At 42.9% G+C, this 27,807-nt stretch overlaps 1 protein-coding gene across 1 annotated transcript in view; it reads right to left on the reverse strand.

Moving 5' to 3' along the window:
* Nucleotides 1-7,846: 7,846 nt before the first annotated feature.
* Nucleotides 7,847-27,807, reverse strand: part of LOC124012706 (NACHT, LRR and PYD domains-containing protein 3-like) — a 51,014-nt gene continuing 31,053 nt past the window's right edge. The window contains 10 exon segments of the mRNA XM_046326598.1: nucleotides 7,847-8,813; nucleotides 9,346-9,628; nucleotides 10,867-10,896; nucleotides 10,998-11,130; nucleotides 11,266-11,400; nucleotides 12,018-12,273; nucleotides 12,461-12,675; nucleotides 12,806-12,870; nucleotides 13,340-13,377; nucleotides 14,094-14,521. Of these exon segments, the coding sequence (XP_046182554.1) occupies nucleotides 12,257-12,273; nucleotides 12,461-12,675; nucleotides 12,806-12,870; nucleotides 13,340-13,377; nucleotides 14,094-14,521 (763 nt within the window). The 3' untranslated portion in view covers nucleotides 7,847-8,813; nucleotides 9,346-9,628; nucleotides 10,867-10,896; ... (1 more) ...; nucleotides 11,266-11,400; nucleotides 12,018-12,256.

Here is a 27,807-nt window from a genome sequence, read left to right on the forward strand (position 1 = left end):
GCACTCGTTTCTAATTCATTAATGATGTGTAAGTTCATTAATTATGCATGAAGTAGATCGAGACCAGTCTTAAAAGCCAGGTAAGAGCATTTCATTCCAGAGAGTACTGACCCAAAATACAAAGAACATTACATTTTAAAGAAAGGGAACATAAAATGACGTCATCAGTTTCACACCCTCTTCCATCCTTACAATAGGTAGTATTCAGTCCTAGAGATAGTTTTACTCCCCTCATAAAACTACATTCCAACCTGTCTAAAAGATATACTTCTCTCCACTAATGGAATCCAACCAAAACATTCTTATCTGTATGAAAAGCTATCTCATCCCTACCCCTTAAACTTTCCAAGAGGCACAGACAATTAATTCGTTCTGCTTACATTTTCAGTAACAGCTTAACCAAAAACTCATACTTTTCATATCATAACATAATAGTATTAGAATAAATGGTTCTAATCAATAATGTATACATAATTAATCATTTCAACTATAATTTCCTCTAACAATCCTCTACATCTAGTTTTATTTAATCATAAAAAATCTAAGTATAAACAAACTTAACTAACCTTTTTATAGAGGTTTATCAGATTATCATATGAGTAGACACACACATAATCAACAAATTAACATTATTATAAATGTTTATCCAACTCTCCACATATCATTAATCAAATCTAACCTTAACTCCAACTGTTTTTAAACCTACATCAGAATCATAACTCTTCCTTCTGGATTTTCGCCACGACCTTCATTAAAATAACAGTTTAATCATGGAAACAAATTACAATCTAATTCCCTTCATCTCAACACTAGCCTCATCAAACATAAATTCCCCACAAATGACAGATCCGGATTCGTCCACTTCCTCTGTAGACATGCCTTCAGTCCTCCACAGGTCAGAACCTGGAATCGGCCCATAACGCACCATCTGTAGTGTCATTGATCTCTCCAGAGTCCTGGAAACAAGGCCTCGCACACAGGGAATTAGACAACAGCCGCATAAATTTAAAACAGTCATGCATGGTGGATGCCGCCCATAACACAGTGATTATAACATTTTTCCATTTTCCAAACGTACTATCAAACCAATTAGTCAGGGAAGTATTCACCCCAGAGTTTTCTGCCAACCCGTGAGCCAGGGTGGTCAAACCAGCTGAGGCTTCGGGCACTGATTCGTCCGGAGCTGTGCTACCCGGGATGTAAGACTTGGTCCTGATTACCACGCCCACTTCCCCCTTTTATCTAATGCAATTCTATTCTGTCAGGTCTTCCAGCTGGTTGCTTCAGTCTGTTCTACAAAACCTTTAATAACACTTCTGGTAACTATAATTAATCCAGTCTACATTCTTATTTGAGAGTAGACCACCAGAAAATGCTTGACTCCAATCCTGCTAATATCTGATTTCTTGCCTTGAACTCATCCGGCACTCCTCGTGGAACCCCAATGTTATCAATATATACTCTGCCGTCAAAAGACCCAGATGGAGCTTCTCTTCTCTCTCGTTTGTCTAACTTCATGTCTTGGTGTTGTATGAGTGTAAAAGGAATTCCTAACCAGTCCAATCAGTCGGCAATACTGGCCACAAACTCATTCCCCCGCACAACCACCAGATGTCGCCCTGGCCCACTTCAACATATTGAAATCCCCAGAGTTCAACCAGCCTGTCAAATCAGACATAGTCTCGTCAGTGGTAATATTCTCTGTCCTATTGCGAGTACTAACTTCCCCCACGTATTTCCCATGTGTACTGTATCTGGCCAAACAGTAATATTCACCTCTCGTCACGGTAAAGGGAGGAAGTCTTGATTTAAGGGGAACCTGGGGATATAAATAGTGCAAATCAATACAACTGTCATTATCTGGCATTCCTGCTTTCATGAACAGCTTTACCATACCGACCCACACTCCTCTACCCAGAACCGTACTAGGGTGTCGACCAAGACCTGGTCATCACAACCCTTGATCCTTTTAATTTCTTATTTAAAGAGTTAAGCGTATCTTTATGCAATCAAAAACTCTCATCTTCACTCTACTCTACCTTCTTCCATACTGTGGTTAGAGACTCCATTTTGGTCTACATAAAACTCCATTGGGAGATCCTTCCCAACCTCTACTTTAACTTCCTGTCTACCCAAATCTAGGGATCTCTTATGCTTATTCTGGAACAAAATCCTCATCGTCTAAACCATGGGTCAAATTACCACTCTCCGCATATCTAGTAGGACGTGCTGTATCAGGAATATGTCACCCACGATAAGGCAGCTCAGACGAACAGCTTCCATTTGAAGCCCCACCCTCTCCCCTAGAACACATCACTTAGCAAGAGCCAGACACATCTTCACTTCTATGAACAAAAATAGGGGTGACAGGACAGGGAGGGTTACTTCATTCGAGAGATGGCCCCCGGAATTCTATTAATTCCAGTTCTCCTCTCAAACACTGTTATTGTTCTGACAGTGAAAATTGTATCTTACCCTCCCGCAGTGCGATATGAATCCGGGTGACCCACAGGACTGGATTGAGTGTCTTCACCTGTAGTTCACCTGTAGTGCATAAACTCTTGGACATACAGGTTTGGTTAATAAAACAGTTTCTTATTCGTCAAACCAATTAGCTAAAAAAAAATATTAGTTAATTATCCCGTAGGTCACATCCTATTCTAAAACACTATTTACCCATCCCCCTTTTGTTACCTGGCTCTGCCCAGGTAACAACCTTGCCTTATTCTTACACAATGACTTAGGTAAGATTTTAGTGAATTATCCTTATGTCTGACATTTTCATTTAGGAGTGTCCCTTTCATTTTCCACATGTCCAATTCTCACTTTTGTCTCCACTCAGTAACTGTTTATCTACACACTATGTTATCTTTGCTCGTCCTGGCTCCCCTTCTAAAACTTCTCTGCTCTCCAACCTTCAAGGTCTCTGCAGTGCGGGGGGAGGGCTCTTCTGCCTGTCTGTGGCTGTTTTTCACATTCCCAAATTTGAACTACATGCTTCACTGTTTGGCTTTCTAAACTCATGGATTTTCAATAATCCTAAATCATCATAGATGTCCTATTTTCCTGTTAAATATAATACTATTTAAAAACTTATAATCTAATAAATGCTAACCATATTAAAAATCCTTCCTACACTAACAAGCCCTCTCCTTGGGGACCCTCAGTATTCTATCTGACAATAACATGGATTTAATATGTGTTGCAAAGTGTGGAATAAAACTTTGGTCATGGAAAACAGAGTAAAGCAGAACAAAGCATTCTTATCACCCATCTGGTCCTCTCAGCTACTCCTATCCTGCACCAGGTGGGCACCATGCCACACCTCACAACAGGGAGAACAAACATACATGGGTCATCCTCAGTCAGTCTCATCCTCCCCTGAAAGCATGCTTCACCTCAGCATCTCCAACTGGAGCATCAAGCAAAGGCATCATGCCTGAAGCCTTCACCACATCTGTAACAGTCTTCTTAAAACACGGTATGATGCAAGCAGCACAACACATCAATAACAAATAATACAAGAATTAGGGTCAGAAATCCAGTAACCACCATACCAGTATACTTACCAAACCAGGCTCACAACCAAGAGGACAGTCAGACTCCTCCACCCCAGCAGATAGTGCATCAAGCCCATTAAGGCCCTTATATATACTACCATCTGGACTGGTGTTATTAGGGATATACGTACAACATTGTTCACCGAACATCTTGCAGACACCCCCCTGACTAGCAAGAAGCATATCCCAAGCAAGTCTATTCTGTATAATACAGCCACAAATTGTCCCTACCATCAAAACCAGTCTCCATGCCTAATTGATCAATAGCTGAATAGTCTAACATTAATTACCCGAATGGGATTTTTAACACAGTGGTGGCAGGTTTGGTCCAGGGGTGGTAGAGGAGTGTGTCTGGCCCTGGTTCGTCTGGGACCTCTGGTTTTGGCAGTACCTTAATAGAAAACACACCCATCATGTCTGTCCCGGTCCTTTGTAGTCCGGGGGTGTAAGTGCCTGCATCAGAGAGCTTAATAGTTTTGATGGTTAGTAGGATTTCATCACCTTTACAAAGTTCAACAGTGCTCCTAGGTTTCCCCCATATCATGGAAAACCTATCCACCTTTGTGGAATCCCCTATGCCATAAGGATATCCTCTTCTCCAATCCCAGAACTGTCCCAAGTTGGTTATCATGTAATCTTCCCCTATTTATTCTCAATGATAAATATGACTTTCTCTCTGTTACAATACCAAATCACTAATAGCCCATTCAAAAAACTTCACAGCTAATGTTATAAGACAGAATCCTGAACCACTTTCTCATTTGCGGTTCAAACCGTAATTCTAAGCCCTCAACCAAAACTGCTTCATTTCTAATGAATTTACCTTAAAACTAGTAACTCAATATGACCCCATTCATTATACAAATGACTCTCCCCTGAGGCTGATCAGACCTCAGAAGCCAGTCATGATAAGGTCAAAAGGCCATACCATATTAGACATAAAGATCCCTTTATCTGTCACGCCTTGGTCATTGTATTTTGTGTTTTTGTTATATGTTTGGGTAGGCCAGGGTGTGACATGGGTTTATATGTTGTATTCGTATTGGGGTTTGTATTATTTGGGATTGCGGCTGATTAGGGGTGTGTCTAGTTAGGCTTGGCTGCCTGAGGCGATTCTCAATCAGAGTCAGGTGCTTGTCGTTGTCTCTGATTGAGAACCGTATTTAGACAGCCTGACTTTCGCTGTGTATTTTGTGTGTGTTTGTTCCTGTCTCTGTGTAGTATTTCACCAGATAGGCTGTAATTAGTTTCACGTTTCGTTTGTTGTTTTCGTATTTCAGTTATTTCATGTACCGTTTTCATTCATTAAAGTCATGAGTAACCTACACGCTGCATTTCGGTCCGACTCTCTTCTTACAACAGACGAACGTCGTTACATTATCTTCACAATAGAAATAGTCACCTGTATAATTCAAACCCATAAAAAACATCTCATAAGGTTCCATATGTGAGCGTGCCTCTTTAAAATACCCTTGCACTAAAACAAATCGTTCTAACAGTTGTTTTATATATACACGTTTATGGATGCTCTCTCCCCCACTCTCCCCAAAATTATAATCCCAGGAGGCCTCTAAAAGTGAGACCCCACACCCCTAACTATCATTCACTAATGCTACCTCGAATCAGAAACTCAATAAGTGAACTATAACTAAAACCTAATGATAATTCCCCTTTGACTCAAATCATTAATCATAAGTTTTAAACATCGTCTACGGATATGTTTACTTAAATTACCATACTACCTTTAGATACAATTAACCCGATAACATTATTATTCAATGCATTACTTTTTCTCTCTGCCGCAAATGTCGTACATTTCACAGTGTAAGGAATCTGTAATTTAATCCCCAATATTTAATAAATATGCATTCGCATTCCCTCATGGCTCCTTCAATTTACTTACTTTTGGGTAACTCCCATCCGTCCCGGAACAAAGAGTTCTACCTAAACCCGCCAGAACACACTGTTCAACTAAGTTAAATCAACCCCTAAAATTGACCATAACCAGTAAACAAATTAACAAAACACTTTTATATCAACTTCTGAAAAGTTACTCGAAACCTCGATCCACACACTAACAGCCATACGATTTGCTCCGTTATCCCCAGTGACAAATGTGCCTCGCTAGTGACGTCATCATCAAGCGCTCAACCTGCCAATTCGTAGCTACTTCAAATGAATAGGTCAATTACGATCTAAAAATCAATTTTAGTTAAAACGCCTCGGGCGGGAACCGAACCGTGGATTACCGTTGGTGAGACTGTTGCGCTCGCCACTATACTACCAGCGCTATGAATTTGACCGAGACTCTCCACAAATATACCAATTTTTACAGTTATCTGTATTTGTTACTCATACATCTAGACAACAGAAAATAGCCCCAATTTAACTCCCAAAGTTTTCCCTCAGTTAGAATTCTCGTTTTCTGCGCGTCTCTTTCTCTTTTTTGCTTCCAAAAGCCAAACTCCGGCTGTGTATAACCCCTGTTTATTCTGCTTTTTCACATTATTACCACATTCCTTATGTATCTGTTTTATAAGGGATTCTAGCTTTTCTACATTTAGACGGCCATCAAAATAATATTTTTTTCTCCATCTTAGACAGAAATCGATGTTTCTCTTGTCTTTCTGTGCCATGTAACGCTCATCTCCCGTTAGTTCTGGGGCTTCTTTCGAGGCATTTCTCCCCATTCTTAATCCTTACCGTTACTAGTAGCAATGTCTTTAAACACTTATCTATGCCTTTCTATATAATTTTAAATTCTATGTGCGTGCAGTTCTATAAATTTGTAATTTACCGTGACTTAGTTACTTCTAGTTACTATTCTGTCTGCCTATGTGTGTGTTCCTTTAAAAATAATCAGTATGTATTTTCCATCCTGTGAACCGCGTCCATAGAAGACTTTTGATCGGACATCACATTTCACCCATAGGATATTCCTTTTGGGACTTTCAATCGTTAATGTCTCGAATCTCACTACTCTAGACTAATCACTTATCATTTGATATTAATTTATTTCAGCATTGTACAGGTTCATTTATTCTGTTTGCCTAGAATTACCCTGCCTTCTCACCAAGCCTAATTTATCCTCACCTGTTTTAACATATCTATCTGCTACTTTCCACAGTCAGCTTCCCATATACAGATAGACTATTAGGTAAAAACTTTATTTAGGTATGTTTATTGAATTATTGGCCATCCTATTTGTACGGAACAATCGTCCTAATTCTCCAATGCGTACTATATCACTCCTTAATAATCCTTCTGGCTTGCAAGACCAGGCTTTATTAAGCTCTAGTTTATTTGATGGTAGCGCACCTTACCTCAGGTCAATTTCGGACCTGCTTCCTTTTTATCGATATCCTGGTTAATACCCCCGGTAGAAACCCATTTTATTTGTTCAGAATATTCAAGCACCTATTATTGATAAAATTCAACTCCTTCATAACATTTTAATCAATAAATATCCTAAATAATCCCTCCCAAATTCGAGATTAAAAGCTACTCTAACTGCTGCCGACTGGGATAAGCATTGTTCGTTTGAATCTAGTCACCCTCTCTGTCCTCTGTGATAATACGCAGGCCTGTTTCAATTTTAACCTCAATTCAGAGGTCAGGTCTTTAGTAAACGAGTCAAAAACTCGTCCGTGCACGATTTTCAGCGTATTACCTTCAGATAACAGGTAGATATTTAGATCCGGCACCTCGAAGGAGCAAATTGATAGAGGAATTCTAAATTCCTTTATGTTTTAATTGCCAAAACCAATTTCACACTCGTTTCTAATTCATTAATGATGTGTAAGTTCATTAATTATGCATGAAGTAGATCGAGACCAGTCTTAAAAGCCAGGTAAGAGCATTTAATTCCAGAGAGTACTGACCCAAAATACAAAGAACATTACATTTTAAAAGTCAGGTAAGAGCGTTTAATTCCAGAGAGTACTCCATGCTTACACACATTTCCACAGGTTATAAACTGAAAATGACGTCAGCATTTTCCAAACGTTCCATTTCACAAGCAGAGGGCCCTCGCGTTATCAGCACGAAGTCAAGGCCAGTCAGCATAAATCAACATTCTCGACAATCTGGAGATGGCCCGTTCCCACCACCTGGAGATTTGTACAACTGAATGAACTAAGGAACAGACCTTCATTGTTACTAAACTCCTGACTACATTATATACAATTGGGAAAGGGAACAAGAGAGAAAATTCACATGGACAGTACATTATAGCATTTGGACTAGTCAGTTCTGATTGGAATGTATACATAATTAGTCATTTCAACCATAATTTCCTCTATCACCCGGCCATCCAGAGTTCATCTGGCCAGTCAATTTTGCATTTCTGCAGGAGTTTTAAGCATGTCAAATTCGTGATGGTATACGCCCATTGAAACATATTGCATATGGACAGGCATGCACCTGGTGTATGGAACCCTTTAGGGGGGGAGTAAGGAGTCTATAGTAGGGTAGGGAGCACCCCCCACCCGTGACCATCCAATAGGGGGTGCCCCTGGTCATGTTGGACGTTTTTTTTTTATTGTTAAAAAACAACCGAGTCCCACTTCTCCCTCATCATACATGACAAATAGACCATCTAGGTTGATTCATGGCTTAACATAGTGCTATATATCGTTTGGGCAGTATAAATGCCATTTGGACATGATTCACTGACTTTTGCATTTGGAAACAGACTTCTTATGATCGTACATGGCAAATGGACATAACATCCTGATTTGGCAGTTTCAATGATTTCATATTGCATTTGGACATTTCTTATGACATTTGGCAATGGTTCACTGACTTTTGACTTCGACTTTTGACTTCCTATGAAATCATATTGCAAATGGACAAAACATATGCCTTATGGACAAGTAAAACATTTTTTTATGACAATAAAATATGACAAAAGTATGTTCATACAGTTCTTATACATGTATAATTGACAAAACGGTCCATAAAGCTCTTTTTTAGGGGGGTGGTACATCAACATTTGACTCTTGGGTCTTGACTTGATGTGCATTTGCCATATGAAAATCTACGGTGGAGCGCGCTCGCCATCTTTTGGATTTTGCTGTTATGACACTTGACATTTGACCTATGACATTTGCCATAAGCTTTGAATGAAATGGCCGATATTTGAGTGGTATTGGACACCGTCCATATGTTTCGTACAGTGCCAATATGTTTCCATTCATTTTTGTCCTTTTCAGGGGGGGCGGGAGACAGGCCTCAGCATCTTCAGATTAGGTGCTACAAGACAGAGGATGGAGGAGAAGGGAAGAGAGAGATCAGAAAGTATGGAGAAGAAGGAGGAGTGAGATACACCTGAGATAATGATGTGATGATGGTCCTATGATACACCTGAGATAATGATGTGATGATGGTCCTATGATACACCTGAGGTAATGTGATGATGATGGCCCTATGATACACCTGAGATAATGATGTGATAATGGGATACACCTGAGATAATGATGTGATGATGGTCCTATGATACACCTGAGATAATGATGTGATGATGGTCCTATGATACACCTGAGGTAATGATGTGATGATGGTCCTATGATACACCTGAGATAATGATGTGATGATGGTCCTAAGATACACCTGAGATAATGATGTGATGATGGTCCTATGATAAGAGTAATTTATTACAGGCAGCAACACAAAAACATGGTTCCATTCTGAAAAAGACTCTCTGATCCTGGTAGCTATGTTTTTATTTGACCTATATTTAATCATTCCACTTATTCAAGGGAGGGAGAAAAGAAACCGGTCTTACCTAGATTCACTCAAGTACTTAACAAGATGGTGTTCATGTTCAATGAGAGCTTTTAGACAAGCTCCCATCACTTCTGGTCCTTTAGGGAGGACTGCGTTCAGTAGTTCTCTCATTCGCTCCTGTTCAGTTGTTTCAGCTTTTATTCTGGAGTACTCTTCATCACCAATCATGCTCTTTGACAACAGATTATCTGCTATTGGCATTGGGTTTTTGACTCCCTGAATGAGTACAGCCCTGTGTTTCTTCAGAAACTCCTCAGCAGGAATCCCAAGGAGTATTAATGCTGAAGGGGGGGTCAATTAAATTAATATGGTTTTAGGTTTAACAGCAGCTGTTTCTACATCTTGCAGTCTCTCCAGTTACCATTCCTCTGATAGGCATTTCTTGAATAGAGCCGACTCCAGGGTTGTAGGCAATTCCAATTGAAGTCAGTCAAAAAATAAAAATGAAATTCCTATTCGGGTTATTGAGAAGTCACTGAGAGTAAAAAGTAGATGCCCTTTTCCAGTTAATGAATTGGAATTTCAGTTTACTTCCTGAATTGACTGATTTGGAATTGACGCCTACCCTGGCTGATTGTCTATTCAACATAACATACAGAGCCTTGCAAAAGTGTTCATACCCCTTGGATTTCTCTATTGTGTTACATGGTGGGATTAAGATGGATTCAATTGTAATGTTTTGTCAACAGTCGACTGAAAATACTCTGTAATGTCAAATTGGACCTGTCCCCCATACATACAACATCTGGAAAGTCCCTCAGTCTAGTATCGCATTTCAAGCACAGATTCAACTTTCTACAAAGACAAGGCCTCATATACAGTGCCTTTGTAAGTATTTATATCATTACACCTTCATCGCCCCACTGAACACGACTCATGAAGACCTTCATCACATTTAACATTACATTTAAGTCATTTAGCAGACGCTCTTATCCAGAGCGACTTACAAATTGGTGCATTCACCTTATGACATCCAGTGGGACAGTCACTTAACAATAGATCACCTCACTGAACATGACTCATGACGACCTTCATCACCCCACTGAACATGACTCATGAAGACCTTCATCACCTCACTGAACATGACTCATGAAGACCTTCATCACCCCACTGAACATGACTCATGAAGACCTTCATCGCCCCACTGAACATGACTCATGGCGACCTTCATCACCTCACTTAACACGACTCATGAAGACCTTCATCACCCCACTGAACATGACTCATGATGACCTTCATCACCCCACTGAACATGACTCATGAAGACCTTCATCACCCCACTGAACATGACTCATGACGACCTTCATCACCTCACTTAACACGACTCATGAAGACCTTCATCACCCCACTGAACATGACTCATGAAGACCATCGCCCCACTGAACATGACTCATGAAGACCTTCATCGCCCCACTTAACACGACTCATGAAGACCTTCATCAGTGTCCTTCATCCCAACTTGAAGAGACGTTAGCTCTATAACCGATTTTATAAAACTCATCCACAAAAACAAACTTACATGTTGGATGAGAGTCGTTGCTGTACACATCTGAAAAACAAACAATAGAAAATATCATAAAACATTTTAATAGCATCTGTTAGAAAAGGACATTGATGATTGACATACTGTTCATGTATACTATTTCTTACCTTTTGATAAAACTGATTTCCATACTGTCCTCTCATCCTCCCCGATTAACTCCATCTCAATGTCAACCCCTGTGTTTCCCATTATCATCTGGCAACAGCTTGGTGTGGTGTCTGCAGGTAACAGCTGAATCTTCTGTGGGAGGCCATATGGTGCAACGATTGAGACAACAGACAGAGAGAGAAAGAGAAAGAGAGAGAAATAGAATGATATTCCAGTTCTTCATATACAACATGACAGATTCATGTCCTCAGCCTGATAAAACTACACCTCTGGATTGATGGAAGTGGAGCGAGGATTCTTGAACGCAAACCAACTGTTCAGCTTTAAGGACCCGTTTGGACTTGACAGGACGAATTCTGAAAATCCTTTGGACACCTGGTTTTTCTCCCGTTCCTGAACAGCCTACAAAATGAGCAATGTAGTAGTCAGTCAGAACAATGTAGTCTCGTAATTCACACACCATGCAGCTCACTGAGCAACCCATTTTTGTCAACAACAAAAAATGTGTATGCTTTTGTTTTACGATCCCTATTTTACCAGGATATTATTTTAAATGTGTACCAGGTAAGTTGACTGAGAAGAGATTGTCTTTTACAGCAACGACCTGGAGAAGAGTTACAGGGGAGAGGAGAGGGGGAAAACGAGCCAATTGGAAGCTGGGGATGATTAGGTAGCCATGATGGTATGAGGGCCAGATTGGGAATTTAGCCAGGACACCGGGGTTAACACCACTACTCTCCATGGGATCTTCAGTGACCATGGAGAGGCCACCCGTTTAACATGCCATCTGAAAGACAGCACCCTACTCAGGGCAATGTCCCCTTCACGACCCCGGGCTTTGAGTTCTCCTTCGACCAGAGGGAAGAGTGCCGTCTACTGGCTCTTCAAATGAACGAGACAGAAATAGATTTCTCACAGAGCTGCATGTTGTCTTTGTAATCTAGAGATTTTCAACAAACTATCAGCTTTCCTTCAGTAGGTTTCAACATCCTGTTGTCACTTCAGTGATAGTGGCTCACCTCTTTCTGACTGGAGTTTCTGAGGAGCAGGTACAGCCTTGAAATGACTGTTGACCTTTTTACTGCCATGTAGAGGACCACATCACAGTGGACATCTTTCTTACGAGACAGTGATTTCCATATAACAGAGATAGGTGAGAACTTGGGATGAAGAATCTTAGCATGGAATCTGGTGACCTCATGCACTTCCTCTAAAGACACTCCATGTTCCTCTGCATGAAGAATCTTCATCTCATTCCTCAGGGAAGGGTTGGCCCTGAACCACACAATACAAAGGAGACAGAACGACAAATATTGAATTACTCATCCAACTAAAACACAAAGAATATGAGGTACCAGATCACAGTAAACTCAAACTCACAGAATAGTTTATTCATTAACTCAGGAAGTGAAACTCAGTTACATGGAAATGTCATTCTGAATACTATTTTATATGGTTTTACCTAAACAGACAAAGTGTGGCAGATGAACTTCCTCCAGTTCACCTAACTCCATAGTGATGTCCAGCAATGGACCACCTTGTGTGTACTGCATGTCTTTAAGAAGTTGACTGTAGGGTTCCCAGTTCCTGAAGTGATACTTCAGAATGACATCTCTCTCACACAGCCAGCGGAGCCCAGACACTGTGCACTCATAACTCCCTTTGGGTGTCCTGTGTCTGAGGGCAACAACAAGATGGTAGAGAAGGTCAATGGTCAAATAGAGAGGTTGGATTAGAAGACTATTCCCAAAGGTAATGGGGAAATACACTAGCAAGTGGAATGAAATGTTAAAAGTAGTTATTTTACCTGAACATTGTCACTCCCTGGACAGTGGAAGTCAAGGGTTCAATCTGAAGCCAGTGTGTGGAGTCCTGAACAAGGACAAGCATGTCAGTAATACATATGGGGCCTGTTTCCTGGACACAGATTGAGTCTAGTGCTGGACTAAAAAGCATGCTCAATGGAAGTTTCAATAGAAAGTTCTTTAAGGTCCAGGACTAGACTTAATATGTGTCCGGGAAACTGGACCATTACCAAAGTAACTCATCAAATATATTTATTCAATGTTACATGGAATGCTGGTGATTTATCAATTAAACTGTCTAAAGACAAAATATGACAACAGCTAAAGTCCTGCATGCCTACAAGCAGAACACCTGGTTATGAGACTGTGTTTATATTACTAAAGCAGAACACAGGACTGTCTATATCCCAGTATGAATGGTTGGTCAGTACACACCTGGCTTTGAGACTGTGCCTGACTCATACCTGCAGGAGTCAGGCACAGCCTCAAAGCCAGGTGTGTACTGACCAAAAGTAAGAATTGACATAATGACTTACCTCAACATGGTCACAAGTCTTACAGCTCTGAGGAATCCCTGAAGTCAAAAGTAGTTATTTAAAATGGACAATCTCATGTAATAATGAATTAATAATTATTAAATAAGTGACTGTTCCACTGGATGTCATAAGGTGAATGCACCAATTTGTAAGTCGCTCTGGATAAGAGCGTCTGCTAAATGACTTAAATGTAATGTAAATGTAAATAGAATTGTAATAAAAATGAATATAAGTGAGCAACAGTCTCAGAATGTACACTCATTAGCAGACCATAATCTGACATTAGTGTTATATTAATGAATGTTTGTAGAAGCAGGAAACATCGTTCTGGTCCATGTTTTGTAGATGTTGGGGGCCTGATTTCTGGTAGATTCTAGGATGAGAGCTTAAAGGTAGAGTCAGATAAATTATGATATACGAGCAGCACAACAGATATTGTGATGAGCGAGATGCCCGACTTCTCTCTCACACAGTCACACACAGTATCTGCCCATGTGCAAGGGTTCTCTTCACTCTCGTTCAGAGTGTTAGTCATGGGACCAAAACACCAGAGAAGTTTAGTCTTGCTCTTAAACATTCTTAGTTGTTGTAGAAATTGACCCACTATGCTGTTAACTTTGTGCATCTACGTCATATCGCTATTTAAGTTTGTTTTGACCAAATAGATCATGAATGTGTTCCTTGTCTGGGATTAAACTATAATGAATGTTTTTTAGCATATTTTGATTTGAAAAACAATTATCAGTTAACTCACATGTCTCAGGTCCAGGCTTGATCCAACACTCTCCACCATGGTCTCTGGTGTTCTCAGGTCCAGACTTGATCCAACACTCTCCACCATGGTCTCTGGTGTCCTCAGGTCCAGGCTTGATCCAACTCTCTCCACCATGGTCTCTGGTGTCCTCAGGTCCAGGCTTGATCCAACTCTCTCCACCATGGTCTCTGGTGTTCTCAGGTCCAGGTTTGCTACAACTCTCTCCACCATGGTCTCTGGTGTCCTCAGGTCCAGGTTTGCTACAAATCTCTCCACCATGGTCTCTGGTGTCCTCAGGGCCAGGCTTGATACAACTCTCTCCACCATGGGCTCTGGTGTCCTCAGGTCCAGGCTTGATCCAACTCTCTCCACCATGGTCTCTGGTTTTCTCAGGTCCAGGCTTGATACAAATCTCTCCACCATGGTCTCTGGTGTTGGTAAAGCAGAAGGATAGACTGTGAATAAACTAAATACAACTTACAAAGGCTTTATATAGCATACATACAGTCTTCATAAGCAGTACAAAGGGTGTATAAAGGTTGACAGACTAGCTCCCTATGTAGGGTGCATTGACTAAATGTGACATAACCCACTGTGTCAACTTCCATAAAGTCAATACTGATGGTGACATTACAGGTGACATTGCATAGCCCTTAGTGATGTGAAGTCACCAGGTATCATGAGTTACATTCCCCCTAGTGATGTGAAGTCACCAGGTATCATGAGTTACATTCCCCCCTAGAGATGAAGTCACCAGGTATCATGAGTTACAACCCCCCCCAGACATGTGAAGTCACCAGGTATCATGACTTACATACCCCCTTAGAGATGAAGTTACCAGGTATCATGAGTTACATTCCCCCTAGAGATGTAACATCACCAGGTATCATGAGTTACATACACCCCCCCTAGAGATGAAGTCACCAGGTATCATGAGATACATTCCCCCCTAGAGATGAAGTCACCAGGTATCATGAGTTACATTCCCCCCTAGAGATGTGAGGTCACCAGGTATCATGAGTTACATTCCCCCTAGAGATGAAGTCACCAGGTATCATGAGTTACATTCCCCCTAGAGATGTGACATCACCAGGTATCATGAGTTACATTCCCCCTAGATATGTGAAGTCACCAGGTGTCATGAGTTACATTCCCCCCCTAGAGATGTAACGTCACCAGGTATCATGAGTTACATTCCCCCTAGAGATGTGACGTCACCAGGTATCATGAGTTACATTCCCCCCTAGAGATGAAGTCACCAGGTATCATGAGTTACATACCCCCCTGGAGATGAAGTCACCAGGTATCATGAGTTACATTCCCCCCTAGAGATGTGAGGTCACCAGGTATCATGAGTTACATTCTCCCCTAGAGATGAAGTCACCAGGTATCATGAGTTACATTCCCCCCTAGAGATGAAGTCACCAGGTATCATGAGTTACATTCCCCCCTAGAGATGTGAAGTCACCAGGTATCATGAGTTTACATACCCCCCTAGAGATGTGACATCACCAGGTATCATGAGTTACATTCCCCCCCCTAGATATGTGAAGTCACCAGGTGTCATGAGTTACATTCCCCCCTAGAGATGAAGTCACCAGGTATCATCAGTTACATTCCCCCTAAAGATGAAGTCTCCAGTTATCATGAGTTACATAAACCCCTCCCCCCTAGAGATGTGGAGTCACCAGGTATCATGAGTAACATTCCCCCTTAGAGATGAAGTCACCAGGTATCATGAGTTACATTCCCCCCTAGAGATGAAGTCACCAGGTATCATGAGTTACATACCCCCCTGGAGATGAAGTCATCAGGTATCATGAGTTACATTCCCCCTAGAGATGAAGTCACCAGGTATCATGAGTTACATTCCCCCTTAGAGATGAAGTCACCAGGTATCATGAGTTACATTCCCCCTAGAGATGAAGTCTCCAGGTATCATGAGTTACATTCCCCCTTAGAGATGAAGTCACCAGGTATCATGAGTTACATTCCCCCCCTGGAGATGTGACATCACCAGGTATCATGAGTTACATTCCCCCTTAGAGATGAAGTCACCAGGTATCATGAGTTACATTCCCCCTAGAGATGAAGTCTCCAGGTATCATGAGTTACATTCCCCCTTAGAGATGAAGTCACCAGGTATCATGAGTTACATACCCCCCTAGAGATGTAACATCACCAGGTATCATGAGTTACATACACCCCCCCTAGAGATGAAGTCACCAGGTATCATGAGATACATTCCCCCCTAGAGATGAAGTCACCAGGTATCATGAGTTACATTCCCCCCTAGAGATGTGAGGTCACCAGGTATCATGAGTTACATTCCCCCCTAGAGATGAAGTCACCAGGTATCATGAGTTACATTCCCCCCTAGAGATGTGACATCACCAGGTATCATGAGTTACATTCCCCCTAGATATGTGAAGTCACCAGGTGTCATGAGTTACATTCCCCCCTAGAGATGAAGTCACCAGGTATCATCAGTTACATTCCCCCTAAAGATGAAGTCTCCAGTTATCATGAGTTACATAAACCCCTCCCCTAGAGATGTGGAGTCACCAGGTATCATGAGTAACATTCCCCCTTAGAGATGAAGTCACCAGGTATCATGAGTTACATTCCCCCTAGAGATGAAGTCACCAGGTATCATGAGTTACATTCCCCCCTAGAGATGAAGTCACCAGGTATCATGAGTTACATTCCCCCTAAAGATGAAGTCAGCAGGTATCATGAGTTACATTCCCCCTAGCGATGTGAAGTCTCCAGTTATCATGAGTTACATAAACCCCTCCCCCCTAGAGATGTGAAGTCACCAGGTATCATGAGTTACATTCCCCCTAGAGATGTGACGTCACCAGGTATCATGAGTTACATTCCCCCTAGAGATGTGACGTCACCAGGTATCATGAGTTACATTCCCCCTAGAGAGAGTCACCAGGTATCATGAGAAGTCAGTCCAGGTATCATGAGTTACATTCCCCCTAGAGATGAAGGTCACCAGGTATCATGAGTTACATTCCCCCTAGAGATGAAGTCACCAGGTATCATGAGTTACATTCCCCCTAGAGATGAAGTCACCAGGTATCATGAGTTACATTCCCCCTAGAGATGTGAAGTCACCAGGTATCATGAGTTACCCCCATGTGACATCACCAGGTATCATGAGTTACATTCCCCCTAGAGATGTGAAGTCACCAGGTATCATGAGTTACATTCCCCCTAGAGATGAAGTCACCAGGTATCATGAGTTACATTCCCCCTAGAGATGAAGTCTCCAGGTATCATGAGTTACATAAACCCCTCCCCCTAGAGATGAAGTCACCAGGTATCATGAGTTACATTCCCCCTAGAGATGAAGTCACCAGGTATCATGAGTTACATTCCCCCTAGAGATGAAGTCACCAGGTATCATGAGTTACATTCCCCCTAGAGATGAAGTCACCAGGTATCATGAGTTACATTCCCCCTAGAGATGAAGTCACCAGGTATCATGAGTTACATTCCCCCTAGAGATGAAGTCACCAGGTATCATGAGTTACATTCCCCCTAGAGATGAAGTCACCAGGTATCATGAGTTACATTCCCCCCTAGAGATGAAGTCACCAGGTATCATGAGTTACATTCCCCCTTAGAGATGAAGTCACCAGGTATCATGAGTTACATTCCCCCTAGAGATGTGAGTCACCAGGTATCATGAGTTACATTCCCCCTTAGAGATGAAGTCACCAGGTATCATGAGTTACATATCCCCCTGGAGATGAAGTCATCAGGTATCATGAGTTACATTCCCCCCTAGAGATGTGAAGTCACCAGGTATCATGAGTTACATTCCCCCCTAGAGATGTGAAGTCACCAGGTATCATGAGTTACATTCCCCCTAGAGATGAAGTCACCAGGTATCATGAGTTACATAAACCCCCCCCTAGAGATGTGAAGTCACCAGGTATCATGAGTTACATTCCCCCTAGAGATGTCACCAGGTATCATGAGTTACATTCCCCCTAGAGATGAAGTCACCAGGTATCATGAGTTACATTCCCCCTAGAGATGTGAAGTCACCAGGTATCATGAGTTACATTCCCCTAGAGATGTGAAGTCACCAGGTATCATGAGTTACATTCCCCCCTAGAGATGAAGTCACCAGGTATCATGAGTTACATTCCCCCTAGAGATGTGACGTCACCAGGTATCATGAGTTACATTCCCCCTAGAGATGAAGTCACCAGGTATCATGAGTTACATTCCCCCTAGAGATGAAGTCACCAGGTATCATGAGTTACATTCCCCCTAGAGATGTGAAGTCACCAGGTATCATGAGTTACATTCCCCCCTAGAGATGAAGTCACCAGGTATCATGAGTTACACCCCCCTAGAGATGTGAAGTCACCAGGTATCATGAGTTACATTCCCCCTAGAGATGAAGTCACCAGGTATCATGAGTTACATTCCCCCTAGAGATGAAGTCACCAGGTATCATGAGTTACATTCCCCCTAGAGATGAAGTCACCAGGTATCATGAGTTACATTCCCCCTAGAGATGAAGTCACCAGGTATCATGAGTTACATTCCCCCTAGAGATGAAGTCACCAGGTATCATGAGTTACATTCCCCCTAGAGATGAAGTCACCAGTTATCATGAGTTACATTCCCCCTAGAGATGTGAAGTCACCAGGTATCATGAGTTACATCCCCCTAGAGATGAAGTCACCAGGTATCATGAGTTACATCCCCCCCCTAGAGATGTGAGGTCACCAGGTATCATGAGTTACATTCCCCCTAGAGATGAAGTCACCAGGTATCATGAGTTACATTCCCCCTAGAGATGTGAAGTCACCAGGTATCATGAGTTACATTCCCCCTAGAGATGTAAGTTACCAGGTATCATGAGTTACATTCCCCCTAGAGATGAAGTCACCAGGTATCATGAGTTACATTCCCCCTAGAGATGAAGTCACCAGGTATCATGAGTTACATTCCCCCTAGAGATGAAGTCACCAGGTATCATGAGTTACATTCCCCCTAGAGATGTGAAGTCACCAGGTATCATGAGTTACATTCCCCCCTAGAGATGTAAGGTTACCAGGTATCATGAGTTACATTCCCCCTAGAGATGAAGTCACCAGGTATCATGAGTTACATTCCCCCTAGAGATGAAGTCACCAGGTATCATGAGTTACATTCCCCCTAAAGATGAAGTCACCAGGTATCATGAGTTACATTCCCCCTAGCGATGTGAAGTCTCCAGTTATCATGAGTTACATCCACCCCCCCCCTAGAGATGTGAAGTCACCAGGTATCATGAGTTACATTCCCCCTAGAGATGAAGTCACCAGGTATCATGAGTTACATTCCCCCTAGAGATGAAGTCACCAGGTATCATGAGTTACATTCCCCCTAGAGATGAAGTCACCAGGTATCATGAGTTACATTCCCCCTAGAGATGAAGTCACCAGGTATCATGAGTTACATTCCCCCTAGAGATGTGAAGTCACCAGGTATCATGAGTTACATTCCCCCTAGAGATGAAGTCACCAGGTATCATGAGTTACATTCCCCCTAGAGATGAGTCACCAGGTATCATGAGTTACATTCCCCCTAGAGATGAAGTCACCAGGTATCATGAGTTACATTCCCCCTAGAGATGAAGTCACCAGGTATCATGAGTTACATTCCCCCTAGAGATGAAGTCACCAGGTATCATGAGTTACATTCCCCCTAGAGATGAAGTCACCAGGTATCATGAGTTACATTCCCCCTAGAGATGAAGTCACCAGGTATCATGAGTTACATTCCCCCTAGAGATGTGAAGTCACCAGGTATCATGAGTTACATTCCCCCCTAGAGATGAAGTCACCAGGTATCATGAGTTACATTCCCCCTAGAGATGAAGTCACCAGGTATCATGAGTTACATTCCCCCTAGAGATGAAGTCACCAGGTATCATGAGTTACATTCCCCCTAGAGATGTGAAGTCACCAGGTATCATGAGTTACATTCCCCCTAGAGATGAAGTCACCAGGTATCATGAGTTACATTCCCCTAGAGATGAAGTCACCAGGTATCATGAGTTACATTCCCCCTAAAGATGAAGTCCAGGTATCATGAGTTACATTCCCCCTAGAGATGTGAAGTCACCAGGTATCATGAGTTACATTCCCCCTAGAGATGTGGAGTCACCAGGTATCATGAGTTAACATTCCCCCTAGAGATGAAGTCACCAGGTATCATGAGTTACATTCCCCCTAGAGATGTTAAGTCACCAGGTATCATGAGTTACATTCCCCCTAGAGATGAAGTCATCCCCCAGGTATCATGAGTTACATTCCCCCTAGAGATGAAGTCACCAGGTATCATGAGTTACATTCCCCCTAGAGATGAATGAGTTACATCCCCCTAGAGATGAAGTCACCAGGTATCATGAGTTACATTCCCCCTAGAGATGAAGTCAGCAGGTATCATGAGTTACATTCCCCCTAGAGATGAAGTCACCAGGTATCATGAGTTACATTCCCCCTAGAGATGAGTCACCAGGTATCATGAGTTACATTCCCCCTAGAGATGAAGTCACCAGGTATCATGAGTTACATTCCCCCTAGAGATGAAGTCACCAGGTATCATGAGTTACATTCCCCCTAGAGATGAAGTCACCAGGTATCATGAGTTACATTCCCCCTAGAGATGAAGTCACCAGGTATCATGAGTTACATTCCCCCTAGAGATGAAGTCACCAGGTATCATGAGTTACATTCCCCCTAGAGATGAAGTCACCAGGTATCATGAGTTACATTCCCCCTAGAGATGAAGTCACCAGGTATCATGAGTTACATTCCCCCCTAGAGATGTGAAGTCACCAGGTATCATGAGTTACATTCCCCCTAGAGATGAAGTCACCAGGTATCATGAGTTACATTCCCCCTAGAGATGAAGTCACCAGGTATCATGAGTTACATTCCCCCTAGAGATGAAGTCACCAGGTATCATGAGTTACATTCCCCCTAGAGATGGAGTCACCAGGTATCATGAGTAACATGAGATGAAGTCACCAGGTATCATGAGTTACATTCCCCCTAGAGATGTGAAGTCTCCAGTTATCATGAGTTATCCACCCCCCCCCTAGAGATGTGAAGTCACCAGGTATCATGAGTTACATTCCCCCTAGAGATGAAGTCACCAGGTATCATGAGTTACATTCCCCCTAGAGATGTGAAGTCACCAGGTATCATGAGTTACATTCCCCCTAGAGATGAAGTCACCAGGTATCATGAGTTACATTCCCCCTAGAGATGAAGTCACCAGGTATCATGAGTTACATTCCCCCTAGAGATGAAGTCACCAGGTATCATGAGTTACATTCCCCCTAGAGATGAAGTCACCAGGTATCATGAGATACATACCCCCCCTAGAGATGAAGTCACCAGGTATCATGAGTTACATTCCCCCTAGAGATGAAGTCACCAGGTATCATGAGTTACATTCCCCCTAGAGATGAAGTCACCAGGTATCATGAGTTACATTCCCCTAGAGATGAAGTCACCAGGTATCATGAGTTACATTCCCCCTAGAGATGTGAGTCACCAGGTATCATGAGTTACATTCCCCCTAGAGATGAAGTCACCAGGTATCATGAGTTACACCCCCTAGAGATGTGAAGTCACCAGGTATCATGAGATACATTCCCCCTAGAGATGAAGTCACCAGGTATCATGAGTTACATTCCCCCCTAGAGATGTGAAGTCACCAGGTATCATGAGTTACATTCCCCCTAGAGATGAAGTCACCAGGTATCATGAGTTACATTCCCCCTTAGAGATGAAGTCACCAGGTATCATGAGTTACATTCCCCCTTAGAGATGAAGTCACCAGGTATCATGAGTTACATTCCCCCTAGAGATGAAGTTTCCAGTTATCATGAGTTACATTCCCCCTAGAGATGTGAGTCACCAGGTATCATGAGTTACATTCCCCCTAGAGATGAAGTCACCAGGTATCCTGAGTTACATTCCCCCTAGAGATGTGAGTCACCAGGTATCATGAGTTACATTCCCCCTAGAGATGAAGTCACCAGGTATCATGAGTTACATTCCCCCCTAGAGATGTGAAGTCACCAGGTATCATGAGTTACATTCCCCCCTAGAGATGTAAGGTTACCAGGTATCATGAGTTACATTCCCCCCTAGAGATGAAGTCACCAGGTATCATGAGTTACATTCCCCCCTAGAGATGAAGTCACCAGGTATCATGAGTTACATTCCCCCTAGAGATGAAGTCACCAGGTATCATGAGTTACATTCCCCCTAGAGATGAAGTCACCAGGTATCATGAGTTACATTCCCCCTAGAGATGTGAAGTCACCAGGTATCATGAGTTACATTCCCCCTAGAGATGAAGTCACCAGGTATCATGAGTTACATTCCCCCTAGAGATGAAGTCACCAGGTATCATGAGTTACATTCCCCCTAGAGATGAAGTCACCAGGTATCATGAGTTACATTCCCCCTAGAGATGTGAAGTCACCAGGTATCATGAGTTACATTCCCCCTAGAGATGAAGTCACCAGGTATCATGAGTTACATTCCCCCCCTAGAGATGTGAAGTCACCAGGTATCATGAGATACATTCCCCCTAGAGATGAAGTCACCAGGTATCATGAGTTACATTCCCCCTAGAGATGTGAAGTCACCAGGTATCATGAGTTACATTCCCCCTAGAGATGAAGTCACCAGGTATCATGAGTTACATTCCCCCTAGAGATGAAGTCACCAGGTATCATGAGTTACATTCCCCCTAGAGATGAAGTCACCAGGTATCATGAGTTACATTCCCCCTAGAGATGTGAAGTCACCAGTTATCATGAGTTACATTCCCCCTAGAGATGTGACGTCACCAGGTATCATGAGTTACATTCCCCCTAGAGATGAAGTCACCAGGTATCATGAGTTACATTCCCCCTAGAGATGTGAGGTCACCAGGTATCATGAGTTACATTCCCCCCTAGAGATGAAGTCACCAGGTATCATGAGTTACATTCCCCCTAGAGATGTGAAGTCACCAGGTATCATGAGTTACATTCCCCCTAGAGATGAAGTCACCAGGTATCATGAGTTACATTCCCCCCTAGAGATGAAGTCACCAGGTATCATGAGTTACATTCCCCCTAGAGATGAAGTCACCAGGTCTCATGAGTTACATTCCCCCTAGAGATGAAGTCACCACGTATCATGAGTTACACCCCCTAGAGATGTGAAGTCACCAGGTATCATGAGATACATTCCCCCTAGAGATGAAGTCACCAGGTATCATGAGTTACACCCCCGAAAGATGAAGTCTCCAGGTATCATGAGTTACATTCCCCCAGAGATGGAGTCACCAGGTATCATGAGTAACATCCCCGAAAGATGAAGTCACCAGGTATCATGAGTTACATTCCCCCCTAGCGATGTGAAGTCTCCAGTTATCATGAGTTACATCCACCCCCGCCTAGAGATGTGGAGTCACCAGGTATCATGAGTAACATTCCCCCTTAGAGATGAAGTCACCAGGTATCATGAGTTACATTCCCCCTGGAGATGAAGTCACCAGGTATCATGAGTTACATACCCCCCTAGAGATGAAGTCATCAGGTAACATTCTTAGAGATGAAGTCACCAGGTATCATGAGTAACATTCCCCCCTAGAGATGAAGTCATCAGGTATCATGAGTTACATTCCCGCCTAGAGATGAAGTAACCAGGTATCCTGAGTTACATACATACCCCCTAGAGATGTGAAGTCACCAGGTATCATGAGATACATTCCCCTAGAGATGAAGTCACCAGGTATCATGAGTTACATTCCCCCTAGAGATGTGACGTCACCAGGTATCATGAGTTACATTCCCCCCTAGAGATGAAGTCACCAGGTATCATGAGTTACATACCCCCCTAGAGATGTGAAGTCACCAGGTATCATGAGATACATTCCCCCCTAGAGATGAAGTCACCAGGTATCATGAGTTACATACCCCCCTGGAGATGAAGTCATCAGGTATCATGAGTTACATTCCCCCTAGAGATGAAGTCACCAGGTATCATGAGTTACATTCCCCCCCTAGAGATGTGAAGTCACCAGGTATCATGAGTTTCATTCCCCCTAGAGATGTGACGTCACCAGGTATCATGAGTAACATCCCCCCGAAAGATGAAGTCACCAGGTATCATGAGTTACATTTCCCCCTAGCGATGTGAAGTCTCCAGTTATCATGAGTTACATTCCCCCTAGAGATGAAGTCACCAGGTATCATGAGTTACATTCCCACCTAGAGATGTGAGGTCACCAGGTATCATGAGTTACATTCCCCCTAGAGATGAAGTCACCAGGTATCATGAGTTACATTCCCCCCCTAGAGATGTGAAGTCACCAGGTATCATGAGTTACATTCCCCCTAGAGATGAAGTCACCAGGTATCATGAGTTACATTCCCCCTAGAGATGTGAAGTCACCAGGTATCATGAGTTACATTCCCCCTAGAGATGAAGTCACCAGGTATCATGAGTTACATTCCCCCTAGAGATGTGAAGTCACCAGGTATCATGAGTTACATTCCCCCTAGAGATGAAGTCACCAGGTATCATGAGTTACATTCCCCCTAGAGATGAAGTCTCCAGTTATCATGAGTTACATACCCCCTAGAGATGAAGTCACCAGGTATCATGAGTTACATACCCCCTTAGAGATGAAGTCACCAGGTATCATGAGTTACATACCCCCTTAGAGATGAAGTCACCAGGTATCATGAGTTACATTCCCCCTTAGAGATGAAGTCACCAGGTATCATGAGTTACATTCCCCCTAGAGATGTGAAGTCACCAGGTATCATGAGTTACATTCCCCCTAGAGATGAAGTCACCAGGTATCATGAGTTACATTCCCCCCTAGAGATGAAGTCACCAGGTATCATGAGTTACATTCCCCCTAAAGATGAAGTCAGCAGGTATCATGAGTTACATTCCCCCCCTAGCGATGTGAAGTCTCCAGTTATCATGAGTTACATAAACCCCTCCCCCTAGAGATGAAGTCACCAGGTATCATGAGTTACATACCCCCCTAGAGATGTGAGGTCACCAGGTATCATGAGTTACATTCCCCCTAGAGATGTGAAGTCACCAGGTATCATGAGTTACATTCCCCCTAGAGATGTGAAGTCACCAGGTATCATGAGTTACATTCCCCCTAGAGATGAAGTCACCAGGTATCATGAGTTACATTCCCCCTAGAGATGAAGTCACCAGGTATCATGAGTTACATTCCCCCTAGAGATGAAGTCACCAGGTATCATGAGTTACATTCCCCCCTAGAGATGTGAAGTCACCAGGTATCATGAGTTACATTCCCCCTAGAGATGTAAGTTACCAGGTATCATGAGTTACATTCCCCCTAGAGATGATGAAGTCACCAGGTATCATGAGTTACATTCCCCCTAGAGATGAAGTCACCAGGTATCATGAGTTACATTCCCCCTAGAGATGAAGTCACCAGGTATCATGAGTTACATTCCCCCTAGAGATGAAGTCACCAGGTATCATGAGTTACATTCCCCCTAGAGATGTGGAGTCACCAGGTATCATGAGTTACATTCCCCCTATAGAGATGAAGTCACCAGGTATCATGAGTTACATTCCCCCTAGAGATGTGATGTCACCAGGTATCATGAGTTACATAGAGATGAAGTCACCAGGTATCATGAGTTACATTCCCCCTAGAGATGAAGTCACCAGGTATCATGAGTTACATTCCCCTAAAGATGAAGTCAGCAGGTATCATGAGTTACATACCCCCCTAGAGATGTGAAGTCTCCAGGTATCATGAGTTACATTCCCCTAGAGATGAAGTCACCAGGTATCATGAGTAACATTCCCCCTAGAGATGAAGTCACCAGGTATCATGAGTTACATTCCCCCTAGAGATGAAGTCACCAGGTATCATGAGTTACATACCCCCTGGAGATGAAGTCATCAGGTATCATGAGTTACATTCCCCCTAGAGATGAAGTCACCAGGTATCATGAGTTACATCCCCCTAGAGATGTGAAGTCACCAGGTATCATGAGTTACATTCCCCCTTAGAGATGAAGTCACCAGGTATCATGAGTTACATTCCCCCCCTAGAGATGTGAAGTCACCAGGTATCATGAGTTACATTCCCCTAGAGATGTAAGGTTACCAGGTATCATGAGTTTACATTCCCCCTAGAGATGAAGTCACCAGGTATCATGAGTTACATTCCCCCTAAAGATGAAGTCAGCAGGTATCATGAGAGATGTGAAGTCTCCAGTTATCATGAGTTACATAAACCCCTCCCCCTAGAGATGTGAAGTCACCAGGTATCATGAGTTACATTCCCCCTAGAGATGAAGTCACCAGGTATCATGAGTTACATTCCCCTAGAGATGTTAAGTCACCAGGTATCATGAGTTACATACCCCCTAGAGATGGTCACCAGGTATCATGAGTTACATTCCCCCTAGAGATGAAGTCACCAGGTATCATGAGTTACATTCCCCCTAGAGATGAAGTCACCAGGTATCATGAGTTACATTCCCCCTAGAGATGAAGTCACCAGGTATCATGAGTTACATTCCCCCTAGAGATGAAGTCTCCAGTTATCATGAGTTACATCCACCCCCCCTAGAGATGTGAAGTCACCAGGTATCATGAGTTACATTCCCCCTAGAGATGAAGTCACCAGGTCATGAGTTCCTGATGTTAAGTCTCCAGGTATCATGAGTTACATACCCCCCTGGAGATGAAGTCATCAGGTATCATGAGTTACATTCCCGCCTAGAGATGAAGTAACCAGGTATCCTGAGTTACATACATACCCCCCTAGAGATGTGAGGTCACCAGGTATCATGAGTTACATTCCCCCCTAGAGATGTGACATCACCAGGTATCATGAGATATATTCCCCCTAGAGATGAAGTCACCAGGTATCATGAGTTACACCCCCCTTAGAGATGTGGAGTCACCAGGTATCACGAGTGACATTCCCCCTTAGAGATGGAGTCACCAGGTATCATGAGTTACACCCTCCCTAGAGATGTGAAGTCACCAGGTATCATGAGTTACATTCCCCCTAGAGATGAAGTCACCAGGTATCATGAGTTACATTCCCCCTAGAGATGAAGTCACCAGGTATCATGAGTTACATTCCCCCCTAGAGATGAAGTCACCAGGTATCATGAGTTACATTCCCCCCTAGAGTTGAAGTCACCAGGTATCATGAGTTTCATTCCCCCTAGAGATGTGACGTCACCAGGTATCATGAGTTACATTCCCCCCTAGAGATGAAGTCACCAGGAATCATGAGTTACATTCCCCCCTAGAGCTGAAATCACCAGGTATCATGAGTTACATTCCCCCCTAGAGATGAAGTCACCAGGTATCATGAGTTACATTCCCCCCTAGAGATGAAGTCTCCAGTTATCATGAGTTACATTCCCGCCTAGAGATGAAGTAACCAGGTATCCTGAGTTACATACCCCCCTAGAGATGTGAGGTCACCAGGTATCATGAGTTATATTCCCCCCTAGAGATGAAGTCACCAGGTATCATGAGTTACATTCCCCCCCTAGAGATGTGAAGTCACCAGGTATCATGAGTTACATTCCCCCTAGAGATGTGAAGTCACCAGGTATCATGAGTTACATTCCCCCTAGAGATGTGAAGTCACC

Source organism: Oncorhynchus gorbuscha, linkage group LG24 (genome assembly GCF_021184085.1).
Source record: "Oncorhynchus gorbuscha isolate QuinsamMale2020 ecotype Even-year linkage group LG24, OgorEven_v1.0, whole genome shotgun sequence".
In the NCBI taxonomy this organism is placed as follows: Eukaryota; Metazoa; Chordata; class Actinopteri; order Salmoniformes; family Salmonidae; genus Oncorhynchus; species Oncorhynchus gorbuscha.